Raw genomic sequence first — 23,599 nt, 5'->3', positions numbered from 1 at the left:
ATCTGATGCTTCCAACAAATTGAGATAGTGCAGTTTGTCTCTTAGAAACAATTCCCTTTTCATTACCAGGATGTGATAATATTTTTGTCCCAAATATACATAGACGCAAAATCTTACTCAATGGTAATTTATGCTATACTGTATAAAGTGCATCACCAAGGAGTATTTATTGTACTTATGACTCTTCTCTTGTCCCCTAAATTTTGACAGATTTTTTAAAAAAGCAAACAGCAAAACAACAGCAAATAAATCCATCATACCCCTCCTTCCCACATCCCAGTCTTTAATCAAAAAAAACCAATTGCCTGTTAAGCTTTCTTTTTAAAATTGTGCATGGTCATTTTTGTAAGGCATGAGTTCTGATAGCCTGAATTCCACCAGGTCTGGGTGGTCAGTGTTATCTCTTAAGTAGCTGCTTACTATGATCCACACCCATCTGAAGGTCCACCAAGGGATAGACAATCCCTTGAGGACTGCTGAACTGGATTTTCAATGACCTTTGGGTCTTTTTCAGCTAAGCACTCCATGATTGTGACTGCATATTTACACTTGGTAATTTGTCTTAGTTTTAAAAAGTCTAGCTGAGGAGGCATTAAAGAAATCACCTGGGCATTGAGATGCTAAGAAAATATTCATCTGTTTTTTGATCCCAGTACTCCAGAGGTAATATTTATTAACAGCAAGCAATGGACAAATCCTTCCAGTGAATTTATTTTGCTATTATTTAGACAGAGGAGAACTTGCAAACAAATGTCTTCTCAATTCCTTCTTGTCTCACACTGTCACTTTCTAGTAGAAGAGATTTTTCAATTTTTTCCCCCCAGCAGTTAATATCCTCTTTGAGTGTGCAGTGCAGGTTGGCCAAGGAAAGTGCATTTATGTTGCATTATCTGTGGAGATTGTACTTTCTCTGCAGGCTCAGTGGTCACGTGACTTTGGAATACTTGCTTCAGGAAGACTGCCTCTTCTGATACTGGCCTGTTCTTGTGTGCAGCTGTGAAGGGTATCTGAAACAGCATGTATTCTCTTTTCAATTGTATGAATTTCATTTAACTAGGACTTTTCTAAGCACTGCTACAAGGATATAATAGCAAACATCAGATTGAGGCGAAGTCAGTGAGGGATTCCTTATTGTCAGTCTCTCCAGGCAAATCCAGAGATAATTCCTGAGTTCTGAAGTCCTTGGCCAATGACTCATTTTTCTTCTATTACTCTGAAGAGTCAAATTTACAACCCAAATGAGTACACCTACAGATATTATTATCTTTAAAAATCTGTGGCAGGCTTGCTGACTACAGCTTAAGTCTCTTCAGAGTGAATAGTTATGCATAATCTTTTTAAATTACCAAAATTATTAATTACTTTGAAAGATTTCTTCTAGCAAAAAGCAGATAGCTTCTATGCCATATGACTGTACTTGCAATAATCAGCTCCCACAGGTCAATTAAATGCTTCAGGCTTTAGTCAGCAAGCAGACACCCATCACTGTTGCATGTACTTAGATGGAATGGAAGTTATTGCTTAATTACTCCATTTAAGACTGGATGGAAAAGGGGTCATTACGGGTTTAAAGCTTTACTTTCGATTTATATGGCTTAGAATTATACTTACAAAGACAAGAGCTTTTCTCTTTGCATAAATTAATTTAAAATCATAGACTTTTGAGTGCTCTTCAGAAAGTAAATGGGATTTTGATTAATTTTAGTTCTGCAATTGCAGGACTTAGTAATGAACTAAATGTAGACTGAAATCATGAGGAAGTTGAAGAGATTTTCTAAAATAAGTGTGAAAATGTCAGATGGATATGCTGTGCATGTGCTTCCTTTATATGATGCAACCAAATGTTTAGGTTTGCAGCCTATATAGTGAACTCTATGAAGTGCCTCCCTCAGCCTTCTGTGGCATGTGTTCACAGAGTGAAACCCATTACTCTAAAAGCTTAAAGTTGTCAGTGGAATTCTAGGAAAGCAGGGAATGTGGCATTACATTTTGTAAAGAAGCAGCCTGTCTACTTTCAAGAGTTACTTTTTGTGTCTGATTTATTGCATTGCATCCATATGTAGGGCTTATGTGCAGCTCTGCTGCACTGGTACTGAGGAATCCCTACATTATTAAAAAAATTAAATAATTGTATCCAAGGTCCTTCTGTTTTTAAATAGATTCCTTTTGATTAAACTGATGAGTATTTTTTACATAATCTAAATATTAGGTGTATGCAATGCAAAGTATTGATAGACACAACAGTCTTCCTACTCTAATTTTAGTATTTCCTAGGGAGAATTTTGTCCTCACTATCCATTTTCCCTTGTGTGCCATATGTCTTTACAACAATTATGGTCTTTAAAGAAAATAATTCTCAGAAGGGCTGCATCAGTCTGTTATAAAATTAACATTTATTTAAATTATGGGGTTTTGCTGTGCATTCACTGAAATTCTCTTTGGAATACATTGAAATTCTAAATAGAGTTCACCTCTCTATTTGTTTTTCTTTTTCAATTGTTTGTTTAAACTGATCATTTATTTTTAACTGACTCAAGCAAATGCACAAGAAATAGAAATCAGTTTCAGACCAGAAGTGCAGTGGAAACAAGTAGGTGCTGCTTTGATCTTGATTCAGACTGGTTTTGTGAAAACATTGACTGTTGTTATTTGAGATTTCTTAACCTAAACAACAAAAATGTTATTCAAACCTAAGTGGCTAATGTAAAATCAGTTTTACTATGTGGTTTGGTATTTCAGTAACAGACATATGATAGAGTATTTTCAGAATTTCATGTGAGAATGGTGACTTCCAGCCTGTGGATGTTCAGCTGGAGCAATCAGAAATGCAAATCACTGTCCCTTGTAATGAGGAGCTGTTCAAGGCCAAGTAGTGTCACCCTGCCAGCTACATACTTCAGGTCTCCAGATTGCACTCTAGACTGGCTTTGTTTGTCTGTAATTTACACTGTTGCTTTTGGATATAAAATTACACTGTCCTAATGTGCTGCGGCAGCATTGAGAGTGCTTTGTCCAAGTGCAGTTTGTGTAAAGACCAACCTGAGGAAAAATGGGGACTAAATCAACTAAATGGAAGTTTACAAAGATCAGAGACGTGTTTTCTTTAAAAATATAATGCTATGGGATTAAAAACAGAAAGTACCTTGTATTCAACAAAAATAAAAGGGTTATCTGTTAAGGACAAAACAAAACAATAAAAATAGACAGCTCCATGATATGACTCAACTTGATTTGCTTAAATCAGACCACCCAACCACAGCGTTCTCCTGGAATAGTATCTTGTATACAAAGCATACATACTTACTGTTAACCTCTCAGTGACTTCAGATAACATTTCTGGACACATGCATGGTATATTGTAACCCAGTTGCCAATATGAACACCTCAAGATATTTTCTCAAAAAATATTGTTGTGGCCACCCAGTGAGCAGCCAGCTCTTATCTGTAAAGCCAGTTTGAAGAGTAATGGCAGCTCTGTGGTAGATATTAGCTGACACCTTTAAACCAAATCTTTTGCTTCACTGATCATCAGTCTCTGTGTTAAACAAGCCAAAAAACAAGCAGATAAAGGAGAGATTTGAGATTACTGTAAAAACTGCAATGATAAAAGGATTTGCCAGTTCAGAGTCATTTGCCATTTGCCGAGGATTCAATGTAACCACAAACTGGTGTTTGCTTTACCATCATTTCTCTTTATTTTCAGCCAATGTCCTGTACACCATTCCGTGCATAGCAGAATAATAATTCTCTTTCTAATGCCCAAGGCAGCTGGTGTGTCTTCAGTAAGAAGATTATATTTGCAATGGCAAGACAAATATCTAAACACATTAAATTAATCTCCCAGTCCTCCTATAATTGAAGAACCTGGTTGTTGAAATTTTGCTGTCTGCTGGAGAATTTCAAAACCATGGCAGGGCTGGAGTCAGATTTTGATGGCCTCACAGTTATATGCTTATCCTTCATGCAAGTCACGGTGTAACAGAGGGCTCAGGTGGCAGGGACAGAAAAAAATCCTTGTTACTGTATCTGCCAATCACATTTGCACTGGCCTCCCTCCTCCTAAGAGGAGACTGCAGCATTTCATACTGAAACAGAAACTATATTTTAAAACATTTTCTTAGTTGTTTTCTTGCCACTTAATAAGTTGAATGTATTATTACCTCGACTGGCAAAAGGGTAAATTTCCTAGTTGAGGCAAAAGCATTGTATAGATATAAGCCCTCCTGACAGTTATTCATAAATATTTAGATCTCTGGGCTTCTGAACTACTTTGCTTTTTTTTCTATTCTTCAGCCCATTTTTAAGCAATGTGGAATAGTATAAAAATGAAGGCAACTGTGACTGGTGAATTTTAAATCTATCTGTAGGAATAGAAAGACTACCAATGCCCTGGACTGAGTTTCCTTTTCCAATCTAAAACCTCAGCAAGGTATTTATTTAGATTTTCCTTCTGAATGGTGAATTTCTTACTCTGTGCATACCAGAGAACAAACAAAGAAAATGTATGAAACAAAAAGCCCAAGGACAACCATGTAATTTTTTTTTCAAGATGCCTGAAGATTAGACTGTATTTTGTCAATTATTTTTTCTATGCAGTTTTTTTCAAAGAATTACTAAATGTTAAAGTGCTGAAATGCTGCAGAACTGTTAAACAATTTAAAGTGAAAATAAATAGAAGTTTCCCACATTTGCCCCACTTCCTTATCTTTGGATTTTCCATTCATGCCTACCATGAGATTTCTTTAATAGTTTCCTGAAGGATGTGTGTTCTAAGAAAAGTAGGTGTTCCCTTCACATTGTATGGCATATTTTTGATCTTGTTGCTAAAATTATAGGATGAATTTATATAAATCCAAAACAGTTACAATGAAGCAAGAACAGGTATACTCTAATGCTAGAATAAAAACACATCCACATTAGACCAATACATAAAAATTAACAAAATAACAAATACCCTAACACAATAAGGAAGGCTGTAAAATGGAAAAGCACTCTCCTTGAATAACAGCTTGCCCCTATTTTACAGATGGGAAAACTGGGGCGCGTAGAGAGCTTAATTGATTTCCCTAGTGTCACCCTATAAATCATTGATGTGACAAGGCCTAAAGCTGATTCTTTCTGAGAGCTGTGCAGCAAACTCTTTGCCTGACTCTCTTCAATAAACAGATTCTGAAAGCATGTTCTCTTCCATGCAATAATTTATACTTGATGCATGCGAAGCCTGAAGTATGAGCAGATAATGCTATTTGATCTGTGTTTTGCAAAGAGCCCTTCCAGATACTCTGTTCTACTTGATCTGCTTCCTTCATAAACAGATTTTCTGTTGCCGACTTCTTTCCTCATTCAATCTCTTTTCTCTTTGTGTAAATGGAATGGCATATCCTCTCTCCCAGGTTCTGCATTTATTTCATGCTCTCTTGAGTTTGGATCATATAACTCATCTCAACCTCTCTGAGAGGCTAACCTCTTCTTCACTGAAGCTGGGTCATGAATAATTTCCTAGAAAGTGAGGCATTACCTCTTCTTGAACCCTGGAGCAGAGGGAATATCAGCTGTGTGCAATTATAACCAATAAAGGTAAACCTGTGAGTTAGGCCCTTTCTTAGCAATGGACTCTTTATATGAGAGAAAAATTATTGCCTGACTTACCAAGACCCCTCATCTTGCTTGCCTCTGTATGAAGTCCTTGTTTTCTTTTAGTCAATCCCATTTGTTAATGTCATTCATAAATGCTGGGCTTCACCAGCATCAGGCTTCTGTTGTGTGAGGATTGCTGGGTGCTAGCAGTCATGAGCCTTCCTATTTCCTGCCTTGCCATCTGGCCTTCATAAAAGGAAATTACCTGGGACAAACCTAGAATGAATTCTGGTTTTAGGAGCCTCCTTTTTTTGCCTTTAGAAGGACCATCAGGTCACTTGTGGCACACACTCTGGCTTATCTCACTGCATTGCAGCTTAAAGACATTTATTTGGAAAAACGTTTGGCAAATTTATTACATGGTCAGAATTTTTATGACAGAAGTTGAAAGAGGTGTTTTCAGAGTTCTTCAAATACAAATGTGACCAGTTATCTCATACTACCTGAAGAAATTCTATCCTTGATTATACAGAACATATGAAAGGGCAAATATTTCCTTTATCAAAAGCATTCTTCAGAGTTTAACAGTATTCCTTAAAAAATATAGCAAAGGCTCTATTCTCTCTACTGGCTTCCAAACATGATGGAATAGCAAAATCCACTATGTAAAATGGCAGTGGTTTTTGGCTGACATATCTGTAAGTTGTTTTAATTTATGATATTAAAAATTAAAAAGTAATATAAGGGCATGCTCAACGTCATGTTAATAATGAAGCTGCTGATACTCTCAGTTAAAATGTAGATTTGAAGGTTGAGTGGAGTTTCTCTTTGGACAAAAATTGCCCTTTCATTCTGCAAAACCAGTGCAATGCCTCTGAGTTCTGTTGCCACCATTTTCCAGCAGTTTCCACCAGTTTTCATTCACTAATCCCCATCTGTACTGGAATCCCTGTCAAGATTCTAGAGCTTGAGAAACCTGTGTGACCCTGAGGTGTTTGTATAGTCTTTGACATATTAGCTAGGAGAAATAGTAGGATGAAAGTGCAAATGTGTGGAGAGTCACTTGGATGCAGGAGATACTGGCAAAAGATGTTATGGTAGCTAGAACTGATCAAAGTGATCAGTTTATGTGAAGTTATGTCATTTTTTAGTGTGATGAATTGTGCTGCCATTTTTACCAATATTCTTAGGAGAAAGGAACAATGCTGTTTTTAATTTTTTTTTTTTAACTAGGAGCCTTTTTATTTTTGGACAGCTAGCTTCATTCTCATTTCTTTCTTATTATAGTGTGCTATAATAATACTCCAGACACCATGCTGGCACTCTTGATAATATCTTTTTGATTGTGCAATATGAGACTTCCATCAGCACAGACCTCTTCACCAGTGTAATTGCGAAACCCAGCTACAGTTGCCAGGCAACTTTGTCTTCATAATTTCATGAAACAGTGTAAAATGTAAATATCATTCTTTTCTTTTGTCTTAAATACCTTTTTTATGTGATCACCTGATGGAAAGTAGCTTGTACTCTTCTTGCTGCTTCTCACATAGAAGTAAGATACAGATGATGCAAGGCTGATTCTGATACAGAAGTCATTTTGGAGAATTCAGTAGCTGGCTGTTAAAGTGTAAGAGGGACTAAAAAGATCTAGGCCTGGCTCATTTTGTGCCCCATCTCAGTTGTTTAAAAGGCAATTTCAAGCCTTTAATTACTAGCCTTTTGCCTTTGGAATCTGACAGCTTATGGTTTTGTTGCCTTTACTAGTGTACAGTAGAGGGAGAGGTGTAAGAGGTGAAAGGGGAGTAGATCTTAAAAGTGGAAAACAGTAAGCTTCATTTTTTTCATGGGGGTGTCTGTTTTCTTTCTCCATGTTTGGAGCATCTGGACATGGAGGAAATGGAAACAATGGTTTGCATTTCTTCTTGCATGCATGAGACAAGTTCATAGAGCCCCTTCAGGAGCAGAACAAATTTCAGGGAAAATAAAAAGGACAATTGTTTTAGGCCAGACATGGTAGAAAAGCCTAATAAAACTATGTGTTAGGCAAATCAGTAAGATATAGGCAGGAGGGAAGAAGCCAGGAGAAATCTTGCTGCTCTTGAGTTCTTAGTCTGCACTTCTTCTGAGGAGTGGTAACATTGTTTAGTCTTACTTAGTTTTTTCATTCCAGTCAAGCATGGGTAAAATAATACTCTGAAAGGTGGAAACACAGAAGAAGAACAAGGGCAGGACAGGACAATAAAATGCTGCATGCTACTGTCCTTCTGATGTGATCCAAGGTTGAGCAAAGGTAACAGCAAAAACAACCGTGTGAACTTTTCTTACAAGTATTTCTGCATAATTTTGATACCCTCATAAGTTAGGCTTTCAGAACATTAGACTATAGCATTTACAGTAATTGTGGGAATACAACAGTGATTTTTGCCTAGTGTGTCACATTCATTAATACATTTCTTTGAATGAATGGTGATTTGTTTCCTGTGCCTCTGATTTTCTGCTGCGTTTTGACTCTGATTAATGGGAGATTACTTACAAAAGGGAAGGAGCATAAATAGAAATTCAAAATATTTTTTTTTCCTTGGAGAATTGTTATATTTTCATGGCACATTTCTATTTGTATTTGCAGGCTTTTTTTACAGAGGCATAAGAAGATCCTCTATTCTTCAGGCCCTGTTTCACAGCTGTCAACCTCCTTTTTGGATGGTCTGCAAAAATCCTAAAGATAGGCAGGGCCACTCCTTCCCTGAGTTTTCAAGACTGCTGAACAATGTGTAAATCTCCCTCTGAATCCCCATTTTCATGTATATTTAAACCACCCATCTTGTCATACCCACACAGAGGGTTAAAAAGATGTGAAGATGTGTCACACAATTGCTGATCATTCTTTTTCCTAGTTCTCTCCTGTTAGCAAAGACTTTATATATATATATATATATATATATATATATATATATATATATATATATATATATATATATATATAAAAGAAGTTTCAGGCCTGTCTAGGTATTGTATTGTTTAATGTGTATGTCCAAACCACCATTCTGTTGGCTTAATTGATGAAATAGCCAGTACACTTGGTGTGGAATTGGAAACCTGCTAGGTGAGAGCGCAATATTCTGATTAGTGATGTGATGTGCACAGAGCTACAGACAAAATATTTAACATCAGCTGTGATCTTTTTTATTTTAAAAGTTTATAATGTGATCATAACAGCTGGGTTTAGAAATTCTAGTGTGTTTCTTGTTGACCTATGGCAATAATTGATTTTTCTTGCTATTAAATTGTACAGCTGGTTCCTCTTTCTGATGTATTAAAATCCAAATACGGCAAAGGGTGTTGCTGCTTAATTTGAAGTAGAAACTTGTAGTGTTTTCCAATTTTTAAGTACTTCTTACTGTCTGAGCTATGTAAGGGCTTTTTTAAAGAGAAGATGGCGCACAGTGGAGTAGATGTTTAAGAGAATTTACTCAGGAGTCAAGCCTTTAATCGAAAATATTTGTTCTGGTATAACGCAAAAGGTAATGAGTGTACGCAACAGCACCCAGATGAGGTTCTGTGCTAACTTTATGCTTAGCCTTGAGAACTGAGTAAGTTATGGAGAAAACATTAGAAAGATATTTAGTCCATAGTAGTAATTTCTCTCTTTTTGTTTTAGAACAGAAGTGATTTATCTTAAAATTTTCTTGAACTGATTTATTTTCATTTCCTTGAATGGATAATTAAGAATTGGTCAGAATTATCATTCTAGTATGCTAATGAAGAGTTGTTTCTTTTGCTTACCTTTTTTAGATGCAAATAATTGGCATACAGTTTAAAAATAGTAAAATGCATTCCATCTAGTTTGAGAGTAGTTGCTATTAAATTCTAAACAATGTAAAGTCACACTACATTTATCATTATTTAATGACTCATTCACTTTGGTCCCTCTGTGAGCCCTTGATGTTATTTGTCATTCAGCATTATGCCGCTAGAAGTGTCAGCAGTTCTAGGGTCTTACCTTGCCTTAGACTGAAGAAACCCCCTGAAGTGTGTAATTTTTGATCATATAGTGTCTACCTTCAAAACAAAAGAAAATAATATCATTATCCTATCCTCATTAACATTAGCAGGTTCTGATGATGTTCAGATGCTTTTTTTAGAAGCCTGTGATTCGTGTAGGCAGGAGGAGTTTTTATATTCTTTTGAAAAGAAGGCTGATACATATTTATGCCCTTTTTTAACTCTCAGCTAGCACCACCATTTTGTATTCTAAGTTAATTAACTCACAATGGTACTTTATGTATTTTGTGTGCTGTTAAATGTATTAAGAGAGGTTTTCATAGATTTTGGGGGAGAGTTGGATTTGGCTTTGCAAACAGGGTCATTTTGAACCTTTTTTTTTTTCTATTTCATCCCATCTGCTCTCCCTTTCTTCTCAGATGAGATGAACAGAGAACATTGGCCTCAGTTGTAGGATGAGCAGAAAAATTGTAGTAATGTTTTGGAGAGAAGTCAGACCTTTTTTTTGCAATCTTTTTTGGTGTATTTGATTAAAAAATATCAGACTGCACTTTTAGTGTATTTGACTAAAAAATATCAGATGAATTCTAGGAGCACCCAATCTTACTGGAGGGATCCCAGCATCATGTCAGGGGAGACAAAACGGAGTGTTGATTTGTATCAGTGCTGTGTTCACTTTGTCATCTGTGTTCTCAAATCCAGTATTTTCATCTGTTCCTAAATTTTGCCTTCTTTGTTTTGTCTGTGAGGAAGCGACCTGTGGTTCGGCCTGCGATTTACTGAAGTGGAGCTTACATTGGGGCCTTTTATTATTCCTGGCAATTATTATTCCTTATTATTCCTGGCAATTCTCTTCCACAGCTGCTGGTGCTGAACACAGCCCTGCATCAGCACCCTCCTGACAGAGCCACTGCTGAGCACTTCTGTTTCCGTAGTGTGTCGCAGACATTTCTCCACAGAAATCCTTTTCTTTCATATTTCTGTGTCTTTGGGAGGCCAGAGGTCTCTGAAGACAAGGTAAACAATTATTATCAGCTGCTGTGGAATGCAATAGGATTCACCTTGATTGGCTCATTTTCTATGTTTATAATTAAGGGCCAATCATCAGTGCAAGCCAGGGGACTGAGTCCCTGGACACAACTTTGTTGTGGATTCTTTTCTATCTATTCTTAGCTTAGCTAGCAGCTCTGCAAACCTCTCTCTATATTCTTTTTAGTATAATTATAATGTATTATATCATATATTAATAAATTCAGCCTTCTGATCAAGATACAAGATTCACCGTCTCTCTCTCACCAGCAGCGACCCACTCAGGCCGCTGTAATAGTAGTGTAGACAAGACTTTGGTCTGAGTAAACAGTTTGGTATTGTGAGTTCCTAAAGCAGTTCCTGGAGAAGTTATTTGATAGGGTATTTACCGAGCTGATTTATAAATTCTCATATGACTGATAGTTGCCTGGGCTTATGCAGCTGTTAAGAGAGATCACCGAAACAGGAATTGCACATTGTTGCCTTAGCAACTACCACTTCATATTGTGCTTAAATCACTTGGAAATGCACAGTATGTCTTAAGGAACTGCTTCCAGCAAAAACACCCAATCTAAATAATTCTAAATAATTTCACAGAAGAAGCATAAGGATGGCCTTTCCTAACAAAGACCATCATTCTTTTAAGCTTGGTTGCCTTGTTTCACTACAGGCTTAGCTTGTTATTAGAAAAAAAGCACAATAAAATTTAAAGAACCCATATATTTGTTTACTCATGCCACTATAATCCATCTGATTGCCAAATTGGCTGGAAGTTGAAAATGAAAAGATTCTCCTAAAGGCCATCTTCTATTCTATAAAATCAGCATTGACAGTGCTTTCCCATACTTTTATTTTTAATGTCAAGTTTTCTTAAGGGTAGACTCCTTGTCTAGATTTTTTGTTTTATTTGTGAAATGTTAGGGGTATGTAAGGAAGACCTTAAACATGTTTTACCTTCTTAGATGTTTGTCGTTCCTATTTTGAGATGATATTTTATTTAGAATTTTTCTGTAGATATTTGCAACAGTTTTATCAGGTTTCTTAGATCATTTGAAAAAGAGAAGGAGGGAGAGGCTTTTGCCAGTATTACATTACGGCAGTTTAAGTGCTAATGCTACCTGATAGTCTCAAATACCAGTTTTGCATGATTTTATATTGCTGTAGCAACTTCCCCAGCTCTGTGGTCACTCCTCTGTGTAACAGTCAGAATTGGATTTTGAACGTGTGGAAACAGTGTTTCAGAGAACTCAACAAAACAGTGTCTTAGCAACGAGGAAAGCCCGAAAAAAGCCCGTTTCTGACACCTCATCCTTTTTCTGCTGAAGCTGAGGTTATAACAGAAAGATCCATTGAGAGAGACTGCTTTCAGGGGCAATATGTATCTCCCATTTCAGAAAACTTATTTTCCTTTTGTAATATTGTACACAGACAATGAAATTTGGAAATGTAATATGACAGAGTTGTCAACATTCTACTTCTATTACCTCTTTTCGAGGCAATGAAAAGGAGAGACAAGCAAAATGCAAGCTTACAGAATTTAAAAGGAATCAGATATTTTGAGGACCAGTTGTCATTTTTAGGTCACCGCTCACATCTCTGACTATAATTTTCATCTAAGCTGCATGGCAGGGTTTGTATGTGCTGGGAGAAGCTACATTTTCCCAGCAGGAGACCAAATCAAAATGAAGCAGTCAGATGCAGGTGCGCAGTAATAGAAAGGATCTATTTACCCTGAAGCGTGAGCAGTGGGCCAAGAAAGCAGAAGCAGTCTACTTCTATCTCTCACCTCCTTCTCTCCCCACCTTTTCCCTCCCCCATAACTATGCCAACAAATTCATAAGGGGACCAAAGAGAAGGTGTTCACTTGCTGTTAATGAACTGCAGTGCCTGCTGCCGAAGGTCTAAAGCACTTTTTTGTTATGCTGATTGTGTACTATTAGAGCTGGCTGTCTTTTAATTTATACTTAATCCTTCCTTCCAGCTTGCACTGCCTCAAGCCAGCCTGGAAAATGGTTGAAAGAGTTTTTTCTGTGGGCATCTGTTGCCTGTGTCCATTCTGAATTTTGAATGATGCTGTGGAAAGAACCGTGTGGCGGAAGAAGTGTGCCTAAAACAAAATTTTAAAAAGCCATTTTCCTAGATATTATTTCATAAATTATACTTTTTATGCAATCTTTAAAAAAATAAATTCTGCAGTTTTGTTTAAAGAAGGGCAGTTCAATAATGATGATTTAACAAAGTCAGCTGTATTGGTTGACGGTGAAACGAGACACCTTGCTGAGCATTCTCTGCTTTTCACTTGGGTTTCCAGAGTTCATTAGTTAAGAGCTGAATACTTTCCTGTATATGAAAACAAGCACCCAGTGCTGTTTCCAAAGCTGAAAAAAACCTGAGCAATATAAATACAGGAAAAACACAGAGAATTTTGCTTTTGTTGCAGATTAGAGGCATTGTAGGACTGAGACAGCATTGTCTAGGTTTGGGAGGAAGAGGTAGGGATACATGAAATCCGTGTATTCAGCTGCTTACTCTGCAGCACTGAAGTGCTCAGGTTCTATGTTTCTGTCCCCAGGTAAGACATGAGCCAGACATATGCTGTAAAGATTAATCTGACTGATTTTTGTATGATGCAAAAGATATGGAACTCTAAATATTTATGTCACTCTGTTGCTGTAGTTCTGTGCAGGGTTATGCACTGAACATAACATCATAAAAAGGAGGCATGTACCCATCTGGAATTGGACAGCCGTTGTAACATGAGCCTTAGTGAAGTGGCAGCTGTCTGTGCTGTGTGCTAGAAAAGTATATTTATCCCAGCATAAAAATTGTCATGCTCAGGAGCTGAACTATTTTCATGTTACTGCTTTCCAATATCCACATTTAAATCCTAAACAACTTTGTCTAAAAGCTCTGAGACAAGTCCATGCTTTGTCTCCAATATTATGTTCAGAAGGGGAAAGATGTATACATTCTAAATTTTTGAGGAGCAGTGCCGCATAGCAGAACAAAGCAGTACAGAAGAGATTTTGAAAACAGATGTGTTTTGATATCATCAAAACAGGACCATGTCATAAGTTTCTACAAACTTTGTTGCTTTTACTGGGAGGTAGTGGCACACTGACTTCTTTATCAGCCATACAGTATGTAAACAGAAGACCTAGAGAATGCTTGATTATAATTTTCAACAAATTTGGCTTCTATTTACAGACAGATTAACATGATTTTTAAAAAAATAGGTGCAGCAGTTCATTTCTGCTATATAGTGAAGAATACATAGTCTGCATAATTACTAAAATTTATTCAAAATAATTAGACCGCAACTGAAAAATCAGGAGAGAACTAAACCGAAACTGATGTAGAAGAAACTATATACATTGCTTTTGCCTAAAATTTGTTATACTAAATAAAGGTCAAATATGTTTACTAGAAATATTCTATACATCAAAATAATCTGCTAGGATATGCACACACATAAATTGTGATGGTGTGTATTTTTTATTGCTTGCTTTGTGACATATTTAAATAACAAATACAGGAAAGCAGATTTTTATGTGGCTTCCAAGCCTTATACTGATTATGTTCCATGATTATTTTGGTCAGAATCCAAGGCAGCCTCCTTCAAGAGAAATGGAGACATGCTTACCAATGTTACTATGAATTGAACTTAGTCTGAGGAAGGGTTTGGCCACTGTCTCTAAATCAGTGGAGTTGCTGCATGGGCAGTGTGCTTCTATGGGAGAATTATAGTAGTACAGTGGTTATTAATTTATATATTTTTAGCCAATCAGCGGCTCTTAAAAAACAAAGCTGATAAAATACAGGTAAAAGAACAATAAGGAAACATTGAAAAATATCATGTTCCACATGCTCTGGCTGTAGTAAGTAACAAATCCAAACTGTGCAGTCATAGTCTTCATTGATGGGAAAAAAAAAAAAAATACCTGATTGTGATCACAGCAGGCACCACTGCTGACGTTACGTAGCAATATTCTATCAAAGCGTGTAAAAAGGGACAGTCCTTGGCACCCAGACTGTTGCAGAGTTTAAAAATCGGTCTTGTGTTTTATGTGATTCAGTCAGTTTTGGTTTAAAAGAGAAACTTAATTTGACTGCAGCCAAGAAGGATTTTGGACATTTCTTGCTGTCCATTCATTCTATAAAATCAGCCAGCTGGAAAACCTGCTTTTCATGGTTTCCGGTGAAGGAAAAACTGAGTTAAAGAATTATCATGTCAGAATTTCCTGTAGGATAAATGAAAATGAAATAAAAGTTCCTAAATGATTTGATTATTAACTCTGAGATTTACAAACTTCCTGGTAACTGTTGCAGTGCAGGAAGTGATCAGACCAGCAGCAATTGTTGCATGGTTTTTGGTGAAAGCAAATTGCCCTTGAGGAAATTATGTGACCAGTCCAATTTGGCATGGGGGAGATTGCTGGACAAGGGTTTCTTTTGCTGTCATTCATAAATATTTTCATAATGTCAGCCATAAAGTAAAAAATAATGCTTCTGTAGGAAACCTTTCCAAATTGAGATGCCAGGGCTGAGTTGCCTCAGTTCCAGATGCTTTGGCAGAATTGTAGTTCCCTGAGAGCTGGAACTCATGTGTACCTATGGAAGCAGATGAAAGAATAGGAATAAAAATAAGATACTGAACTACTTCTGCTGCTACATGCCTGAAAAAAAAATCATCAAAGTTATTATAATTATGACTGTTATTAGATATCATGTCTGGTTTCTGCATATTTAAATTCTGTGAGAGGTGAAACTTAGGCACTTAGAGATCCCAGGGGAATAATTGCAGAAATGATGACATATTCCACTTTTTGAACAAATTTCAATACCAAAGCTGCGTTTTGCGTACTTACATTTCTTCTTAATTATACTTGGATGCAGGATAGATAGTAATTTTCTGTCTTACAAATGCATGTAGCCAATTACTCTTGTAGATCATGAATACGCAATGGCCTAACTCATTAAATGGAATTTTCCTCCTCTGTTGTTATGGCAAAGGAGTCTGCAAATAGCTCAGTATTGGATCTCTCTTGGAGCTCAGCCTTGGCCAAGGCTACAGATCCATAACTTCAGCAAGTGGACAATTACTGGGTTTACTTTTCATTCCTTACAGTGTACCATGCTAGTTTTCTGTGTGTCTGTCTGTCTGTCTGTATGCATGTACTGTAAATTGGTATAGGCTGTTTTGCTCCTCTGAGCTTCTGGTCTTCAATTTAAATGCCACCGTTCTGATCCTATATGATGAATTTAGGATCAGAAATCCTCCCTGATTTCTTCCCATTCCCAAGAAATTCTGAGCCCAGAATCTCTCCCTCTGGTCTCTGAGACATGGAGACCTGACCTCTTTTGGCTCCTGGAAGCAAAGCTGAGAAAAACTGGCAACATCTCTCTGAAGAAACCACAGCTTATATCAAATGATCTAACACAGGTGTTCTTTTCTTCTTCTCTCTGATTTTTTAAATTTTTTTTCTGCATAATATGCTTACCATTCTGTCATCTCAGAGTATGAAGATAACACATGTAGCCTAGTCTGCCTCACAGGCAGGGTTCATAGCCACAATGAAGGCAGACTGTTGTGACCAGAGAGAGCCAGGGAACCACAAGACAAGTGAGAAATGAGTTACAGACCCAATATTTCTCTGAGCCAGTTTTGCTAAGTTTTGGTGTCGGTAAATAATAAACAGGATGTGAGGACATGACTTGGTGATTGGCCTTCGTGCTTTTCAGTGGTAGCATGTTTGCCCAAGGGTGAATGTTGCTTATCTAACATTCTGTCCTCCTCTTTTTCATAATATTGCAGGACATGTGAGACTTGAGCACTTCAGTGCTACAGCAGATGTTGAGCTGTGATTTTTAAAAGCTGTGGTCTCAAATATTATGGAAGTAACAAAACCTCTTAGTTTAGGGGAAATGTTTTCTGTAATCTTATTACTGGAGTAGTTATCTCAAGTGCCTTATTGACATATTTTGCAAAACTCCTCTGGGGATTTAAGTTAAATGACTGTTTTCTTGAAAACAATAATAAAATTCACCACCAGTGGTTACACTGGATTTTTACTAAAATTTGAGTATGTTGTATCAGTTGTTATTTGTAGTTTCAGACTTCCCAGAGAATGGAAATTCTAAATGTGTTATAAACAAGTCTTAAACACCTCTTAAAAGTATGCAAAAATATACATACTTTCTACTATTAGAGGTCTGTCGCTGGGTTTGGATTTAAGGGATTTGTCCCCTTCTGCTGTGTACCCCACAACTTGTGGCTCTGGGGAGTAAAGTCCATCTGCCTTTGGGGAAATGAGCTGGGTGCTTGCTATTTCCTTTGCTTTCCAGGGTTTACTTTGGAAATGTTCCAGATAAATGCACAAGGAAGGGAAGGCAAGAGTTATTCTGTGAAATCTTTCTTTTCAGCAAGTGGAGAATTATATACATATCTCGTGTGTATACATATGTGTGTACACGTATATACTGTAATGCAGATGTGACATTGCTGCTCCTATTTCTTAAAGTTCTGTTTTCTACAATTAACTGTAAGAGAAAATCCTAATCTTATCTTTTACTGCTTGTACCTTAAAGAATCAAAGCATTATTATCCTCTCTGAATCTTGCAGAGTTCACATGGAACTTATGATGGAGATCTTAAAACTTGTGTGTAACAGCTGCCACTGGGATGTGGTGGGAATCTTTCAGGGAGAGGGGAGGGGAATGTGACTTTGCTCATGGATATTAAAACTGGGGAGTAAAATGTGAAACCTTCTTGAGTCTCAGAATAGTAATAAAAGCAGTGGGTAAATTTAACTTGCTAGACAGTTGAAATTTGCAAAATGCATTTGTTAAATAGTTTGGAAATAATCTAGAGCACATTTAGATGGAAAAAGTAGAGATGGGCTCAGACTAAAAATGTGAGCTAAATGTCCTTCCAGGTTTGCAGAAATTAGGCTATACACTTCATCATAGACTCAGTAATGGACAGGACCAGAGGGACATTTTGAACTTTGGGAAAGTCAGATTTTGTTCCATATCTGTTTGGTCCTTAAATGCAACTAATTTGTCTTTGAGTCTTCAATTTAATTTTAAAATTGCTGCTTCCCTTGAACAGTGTAAGTGTATTTGGAAGTTGAGAAGTATAATTGAAATACTTTTCTCTCCAGACCAGTGTTTATTTTGCCTTTAGTATGTTGGGTGTGTGAGTTGTTATAAACTCTTCTTCTTGAGTCTTTGTAATATGCAGTGTTGGCTCCACTGCCATGGAAATCGGTGTGATCTCATGAGTACAGTGAAATGAGCTCACCAAGAGGGAATAAGGAGATGCCCCAGAATTGTAAATTACAAGTGTGACTTTTAAAGAAAAGACACCCTTTTGGTGATTGATTGCAGATTTTTTTCATTAGGTGGATGAAAAGGTAATGGACTTCACATCTTACATTTTTATTTGCTATCGCATTAATAAATAAAAACCAGTGTATATTTCTGAACTGGATTTTCCTGTTGGCCCCTCATTTTTTTCATTACAGCCCCTCAGTTCTATCCCTCCATTCTTTTAACCTTGTCAGTTTTAGACTCTTGTAAGTAGTGTTTTCTCCACCCCACTTTCTTGCTGATACAGAGGTTCCTCAGAGAATTTGATTATTTCTGCTAAGGGCATTTGTTTGTAGCTGAAGTTCTCAGTATAATTCATTGGTTTTGCTTTCTGAGACATCTCTCATCTTCTATTTTCCAGGTTGGTGAGAGGCAAAGAGTTCTGGTAACAGAAGAATCCTTTGACTCCAAATACTACGTTGCTCACAATCCTTTCTATGAGCAGGTACAGTTAAATAAACCAAATAACATATTTTTCTTTTATCTTTGCTTTCTGATAATCTCAGCAACACAGTGTGTCAGGATAAAAAACATCTAATAAAGAAATAAGAAGTGTTTTCCAGGAAACATGTGACCATCAAGACTTTTCTATGAGATATTTTGTTTTATTATTGTGTTTTAAATATAATTTACCTGAAATTATGTTAAGAAATATACAGTGGATGTTTGAGTGTACAGCATGATTTAAGAAGCTGTTAATTATTGCAGTAATTTTAATTTCAGTGTCCCCAAAGCACTGATTTGTGAATAGTTGAGTCATGACAGTTTGCATACATCTTTCTGAAAAGTGTTTCAGGCAATGCAATTTGGAAAAAAAAAATTCCTAACAATAGAAGAGTCAGAAACTTTTTTAGATAAACACTTCAACATGATATATTGTGTTTCATAGCATCATACAATGGTGTGGGCTGGATGGGGCCCTACTGGCCACCCCTCTTTGGATGCAGCACAGGATACAATTGGCTTTCTGGTCTGCAAGTGCACATTTCTGGCTCATGTCCAGCCTCTCATCTGCCAGCACCCCCAAGTCCTTCCCAGCAGGAAAGTTCCCACTCTCCATGAGTTCTTTTCCCATAAGTCTGTACTTATGTCTAGGATTGCCCCAGCCTGGCTGCAGCACCTTGCACTTGGACTTGTTCATCCTCATTTTGCTTTTTGAGTTCACTTCTCAGGCTTCTGTGGGTCCCCCTAAATGGCATGCCTTCCTTCTAGTTTTTGTCATTTCCTTCTGTGTACTTCATGTATATAAATTCTTGCCACACAAAAACATTATCTTTGAGCTGGGATGGGAACACACATATCAATTTTCCGAAGTTGCTATTTTTGCTCAAAAGCCAATGACTTGCTTAAGACCAATAAAATTGGCTTTCCTGAATCATCATCATTTTAATCTCCATTTTCTTGGACTAAGCTGTCTACAATTTACTTTTGCTACCATTAGTTGTTTTTTTTCTCTGAACCTGGGGAGAATATAGGTGATGGCTGTACTTTTTTCTGGTTTTGGGTTATGTTACAGAATTTATTTATTTGTTTTTCCTTAGTAGTAAGTAACATGGCTATTCTTGAACTCTCTGTTTCTGTTAGATATATGGGTTGCTAATTATTTTTTCCTCACTTTCTTTTTTTTTTATTGCATATCCAATTTCTGTCTAAGTCTTATTTATTGATGCTCCTTGATTTTGTAGCTTATCAGTTAGAGTTGAGTAACATGGAGATTAAAAAGAGATTTCTTGGGACTTTTTTGTTCAATGTTGTTTTATGGAAGCTTAATTAACTAAATTAAAAGCAATACATACAGGAAACAAAGTGTTGGTTTTTTGTGTTGTGTTTGTACAGCACCTAATGCAGCTCATGATTGGGACTGGTAAAGAATTCACAAAATACAAATAGTCACGTAGGGACTCATTTTAAATTCTATTAGAGAAGAAATGCTTTTCATTAACGAAATGCAGTTCCTTTCCCTAAAATGTTATGTGTGGTATGTTTCATAAGGATGGTATCTTACTGCTCACCCAGGTAAGCACAAGAATCCATGCTAGTAACTAAGATTAATAGCAGCAAATTGAAAACCAGTCTAAAGTCTAAATATCGTATTATATATTATTTAAGCTGAAGCTCAGAATCTTGGTGTAGTGTTCTGTTAACTCAAATAGTTATCAAATGTATTCTTTCTTCACTGAGCTCATCTGTACTAAAAAGAATTTGCTATTAAACCCACATCAATACAGCTGCACAGACAGACTTAGTGGTGGAGCTGCAGCTGACATTTGTGAAGGCTTAGATGATACAGTTTACATTGAACAGAATAGTCTAAAGTGACCAAAGCGTGCTTTGCCAGATCCATAGCCAAGGTGAGTTTCTGCTGGCTTAACTGAGTTTCTTAGAAATACCATCGAGGGTTTTGTCTTAACAAATACTTCAAAAAATATCTGAGTGTGTGCCAAGCCTGGATGCTTGGTTGTTTACGCTATCTCCCAGTTATTTTCACTTAACCTGTTTCTTTTTCTGAAGTTTGGTTTATATTTAGTTCCTTATTCATGAGGAGATGGAAGATTTACAGAGGGCATGAGCCCAGTATATACTCAGCTACCTAGTTTCCCTTTGATTTAAATTTGCCCAAGATGAGTTACTTGGGAAGAACTGTGATCCAGTCACATTGTAACACTCTCTGAGCATTGCGATCCTGACTTTGTGTTTGCTGAGTCTCAGCTTGCCTGTCTCTGAAAGGCAAAGATTTCTACCTTTCTTGGAAGATGCCTAGGAAGCTCAGCAAGATCCTATGATCTTGAAGTGCTTACAGTCATGAACACTTTGAGCCTCAGGGAAGAAGGGCAACCACTGGTGGTGATTTCCTCCAAGTGAAACAATCAACAGTAGTGACAGGTGAAAATGGAGAGGCAGTGTTTGGCAAAAAAATGGTCTCCAAATGTAGGTGGCACAGATTTTTTTTCTCTGAAAATCCTCTGCACATGTAGTCCTAAAAATTTAGCCATTTTAAGGCATTTCCATTTCAGCATCAAAGTATCAAGACAAAAAGATAAGGTCTTTTCCTTTGAAAAGCTCTCCTTAGCCCTGGTAGGGCCACACCTGGAGTGCTGGGTCCAGTTCTGGGCTCTTCAGTACAAGAGAGACACGGGGCTGCTGGAATGGCTCCAGTGGAGGACAGCAAAGATGATTAGGGGACTGAAGCACCTCTCTCATGAGGAAAGGCTGAGGAAGCTGGGCCTGTTCAGCCTCAAGGAGAGGGGATCTCCTGAATGTCCCTAAGCATCTGAAGGGAGGGTGTCAGAGGGTGTTTCCAGGCTATTCCTCAGTGGTGCCAGTGGTAGGACAAGAGGCAATGGAACTGATGCTCGGGAAATTCCCCCTGAACATGAGTATTGAATTTGCAGGCAACCCCAACGAGGGGAGAGAGAATGATGATGCATTGACTCCATCTTATCAGAAGGCTGATTAATTATTTTATTATACTAATACTATACTATATTACATTACATCTAAACTGTATCTGCCAAGCACTCAACTCTGCACACAACTGCACAGAATTCTCCTGACTGTCAGCTGACAGTCCCGACACACACACACTCTTGGCCCTGATAGGCCAAGGAAACAAAACACCATCACTTTGGATAAACAGTCTCCGTATTGCATTCTACTTTAGCACAAACAGAGGCACAGCAAATAAGATCAGAATTGTGTTTTCTTTCTCTGATGTTCAGAGAATGTGAAACCCAGAAATATTCTTGGGAAGAATTGTGCCTTGCTTTTCTCTGTGAAGAGAAATGTGGGGCTGCACAGGAGGAAGAGCTTCTTTACTGTGTGGGTCACCATGCACTGGGACAGATTGCCCAGAGAGGGTGTGGAGTCTCCCTCACTGGAGAAATTCCAGAACTGCCTGGGTGCAGTCCTGTGCCATGTGCTCTACAATAACCCTGCTTGAACATGGAGATTGGATCAGATAACTCCTCTGAGGTCCCTTCCAACCTGATCCACTCTAGGATTCTGTGTGTGGATAAGCTTCAAGTAAATGTTATTAAATAAGTCCCCATGATTCAATTTTTCATTGTAAACAGTGTAAAAAATGTAATTTCATCAAGAAATTATTCTGCCTTTCTTTTTCAACTGCTTACCTATTTTGGAGCCATTTAAAGTCCATTTATTCTTCCATTCCAAAAAATGTTTTGGTCTCTTTCTTTTTTTAAATGCATGACCTAGGAACATCTGTTTAGTGCTTTTATGTGAAGTGGGACAGTCTGATATCATGGTTGTGCGAATTCAGGAAAGAGTGGCATTAGTTGCTGACCCAAGAAGCAGTCATCTATTTTTACAGGCATTCATTGTCAATCATGCATCTCAGCTGCAAAGGATCTGCACAATCAAAATAAAGGCTTGTGCAAAGAGAAAAGGGTATACTTTCTGTCCTGAAGCCTTTACAGACTCAGAATTATTTTTTTTAAAGTGTCATGGGACAGAGATGAAAATGGGAAGCTTTGCAGCAGTCTGTTAGAATTGTGTAGTACAAATGTCCTTGGGAACTGTTTGGGTCTGGATTAAAAAGCTGCAGTTCAGGCCCAACTTTCTCACCAATCAAAAAGCATGACTTTAGGAATCAGTTGGAGTTGAAAAGAGCTGAGCTAACACTGCAAAGCTCTTGTAGAATGCAGGCTGGAGATCTTACTGGTCAAGTGTGCCAGGGCTGTAGTGTACACTGGTGACTAAAATGTTTAAGTTTTAGGATTTTCTCTGATGTTTATCAAAAATCTGTTTTCTGAATGGATACTAGAGACTCTAATGTTCCTTGCAGTATTTAGTAACTATGTCTTTATTTTATTTGAAAGGTTCTTGTGCCAAAGGATCCTCTGTTAATGGGTAAGATGGTAGAAGTGAATATTTATGAAGCTGGGAAACATTTTATGAAGGGGCAGCCAGTATCAGATGCCAGAGTTCATACTGCATCCGTCAGCAGACCGTTAGCAAAAGGAGAAATTTCTGGTTTAACAGAGGTGAGTAAAAGACATTTTCTGCTTTACTACACTGGCAAATCCACAGCTGTTCAAGCAAAATGATTCCATGCTATGTATCTGTTATCATTTTATAGTTCCCATTTATATATGCATGAAGCTTTAATCTTTTCTGACAGATTGAAATCTGAATTCAAAATATATTTTTGCTGATGATCGTAGCTTTACTTTGCTGACTATAAAGGCAATAATACATTTGTTTCTTGTTTCTAGATGCAAGATGGGTAAAGAACATACTAGAATTGAAAATATTAAACACCAGTAATTATATAATTCAATATATTTCAGTTTAATGGATTGAGGAATTAGTTAAATTTTTTTTACAAAGCTGTTCTAAAAAAAATTATGTATTGATTACATATCTGTTAAAACAGGTCTAAACACTACTCAGAGATTCAAAATTAATTGATGGGTAGAGGTACAGAATATATTTACAATATATTTTGGAAAAAGGTCAACATCTGATTTAGTCATGTAAAAAAAATGAAACTCTTTTAAAAAGAGATCTGATTCTTATTTTACAGCTCAGTAGATATGGCTGTTAGCCAAGTATTCTCATACATTTCATGGAGCTCTAGTTGTAAAAACTGATGGAGTGT

At 37.1% G+C, this 23,599-nt stretch overlaps 1 protein-coding gene across 1 annotated transcript in view; it reads left to right on the top strand.

The window, feature by feature from the left end:
- Positions 1-23,599, top strand: part of CDKAL1 (CDK5 regulatory subunit associated protein 1 like 1) — a 382,971-nt gene that overhangs the window by 333,809 nt on the left and 25,563 nt on the right. The window contains exons 14-15 of the mRNA XM_058800651.1: positions 18,341-18,424; positions 22,818-22,982. Coding sequence (XP_058656634.1) covers positions 18,341-18,424; positions 22,818-22,982 — 249 coding nt within the window. The remainder of the gene's footprint in view (positions 1-18,340; positions 18,425-22,817; positions 22,983-23,599) is intronic.

Source organism: Ammospiza caudacuta, chromosome 1 (assembly GCF_027887145.1).
Source record: "Ammospiza caudacuta isolate bAmmCau1 chromosome 1, bAmmCau1.pri, whole genome shotgun sequence".
In the NCBI taxonomy this organism is placed as follows: Eukaryota; Metazoa; Chordata; class Aves; order Passeriformes; family Passerellidae; genus Ammospiza; species Ammospiza caudacuta.
Note: the sequence above shows the minus strand (reverse complement) of the source record. Positions and strands in the feature narration are given on the sequence as shown.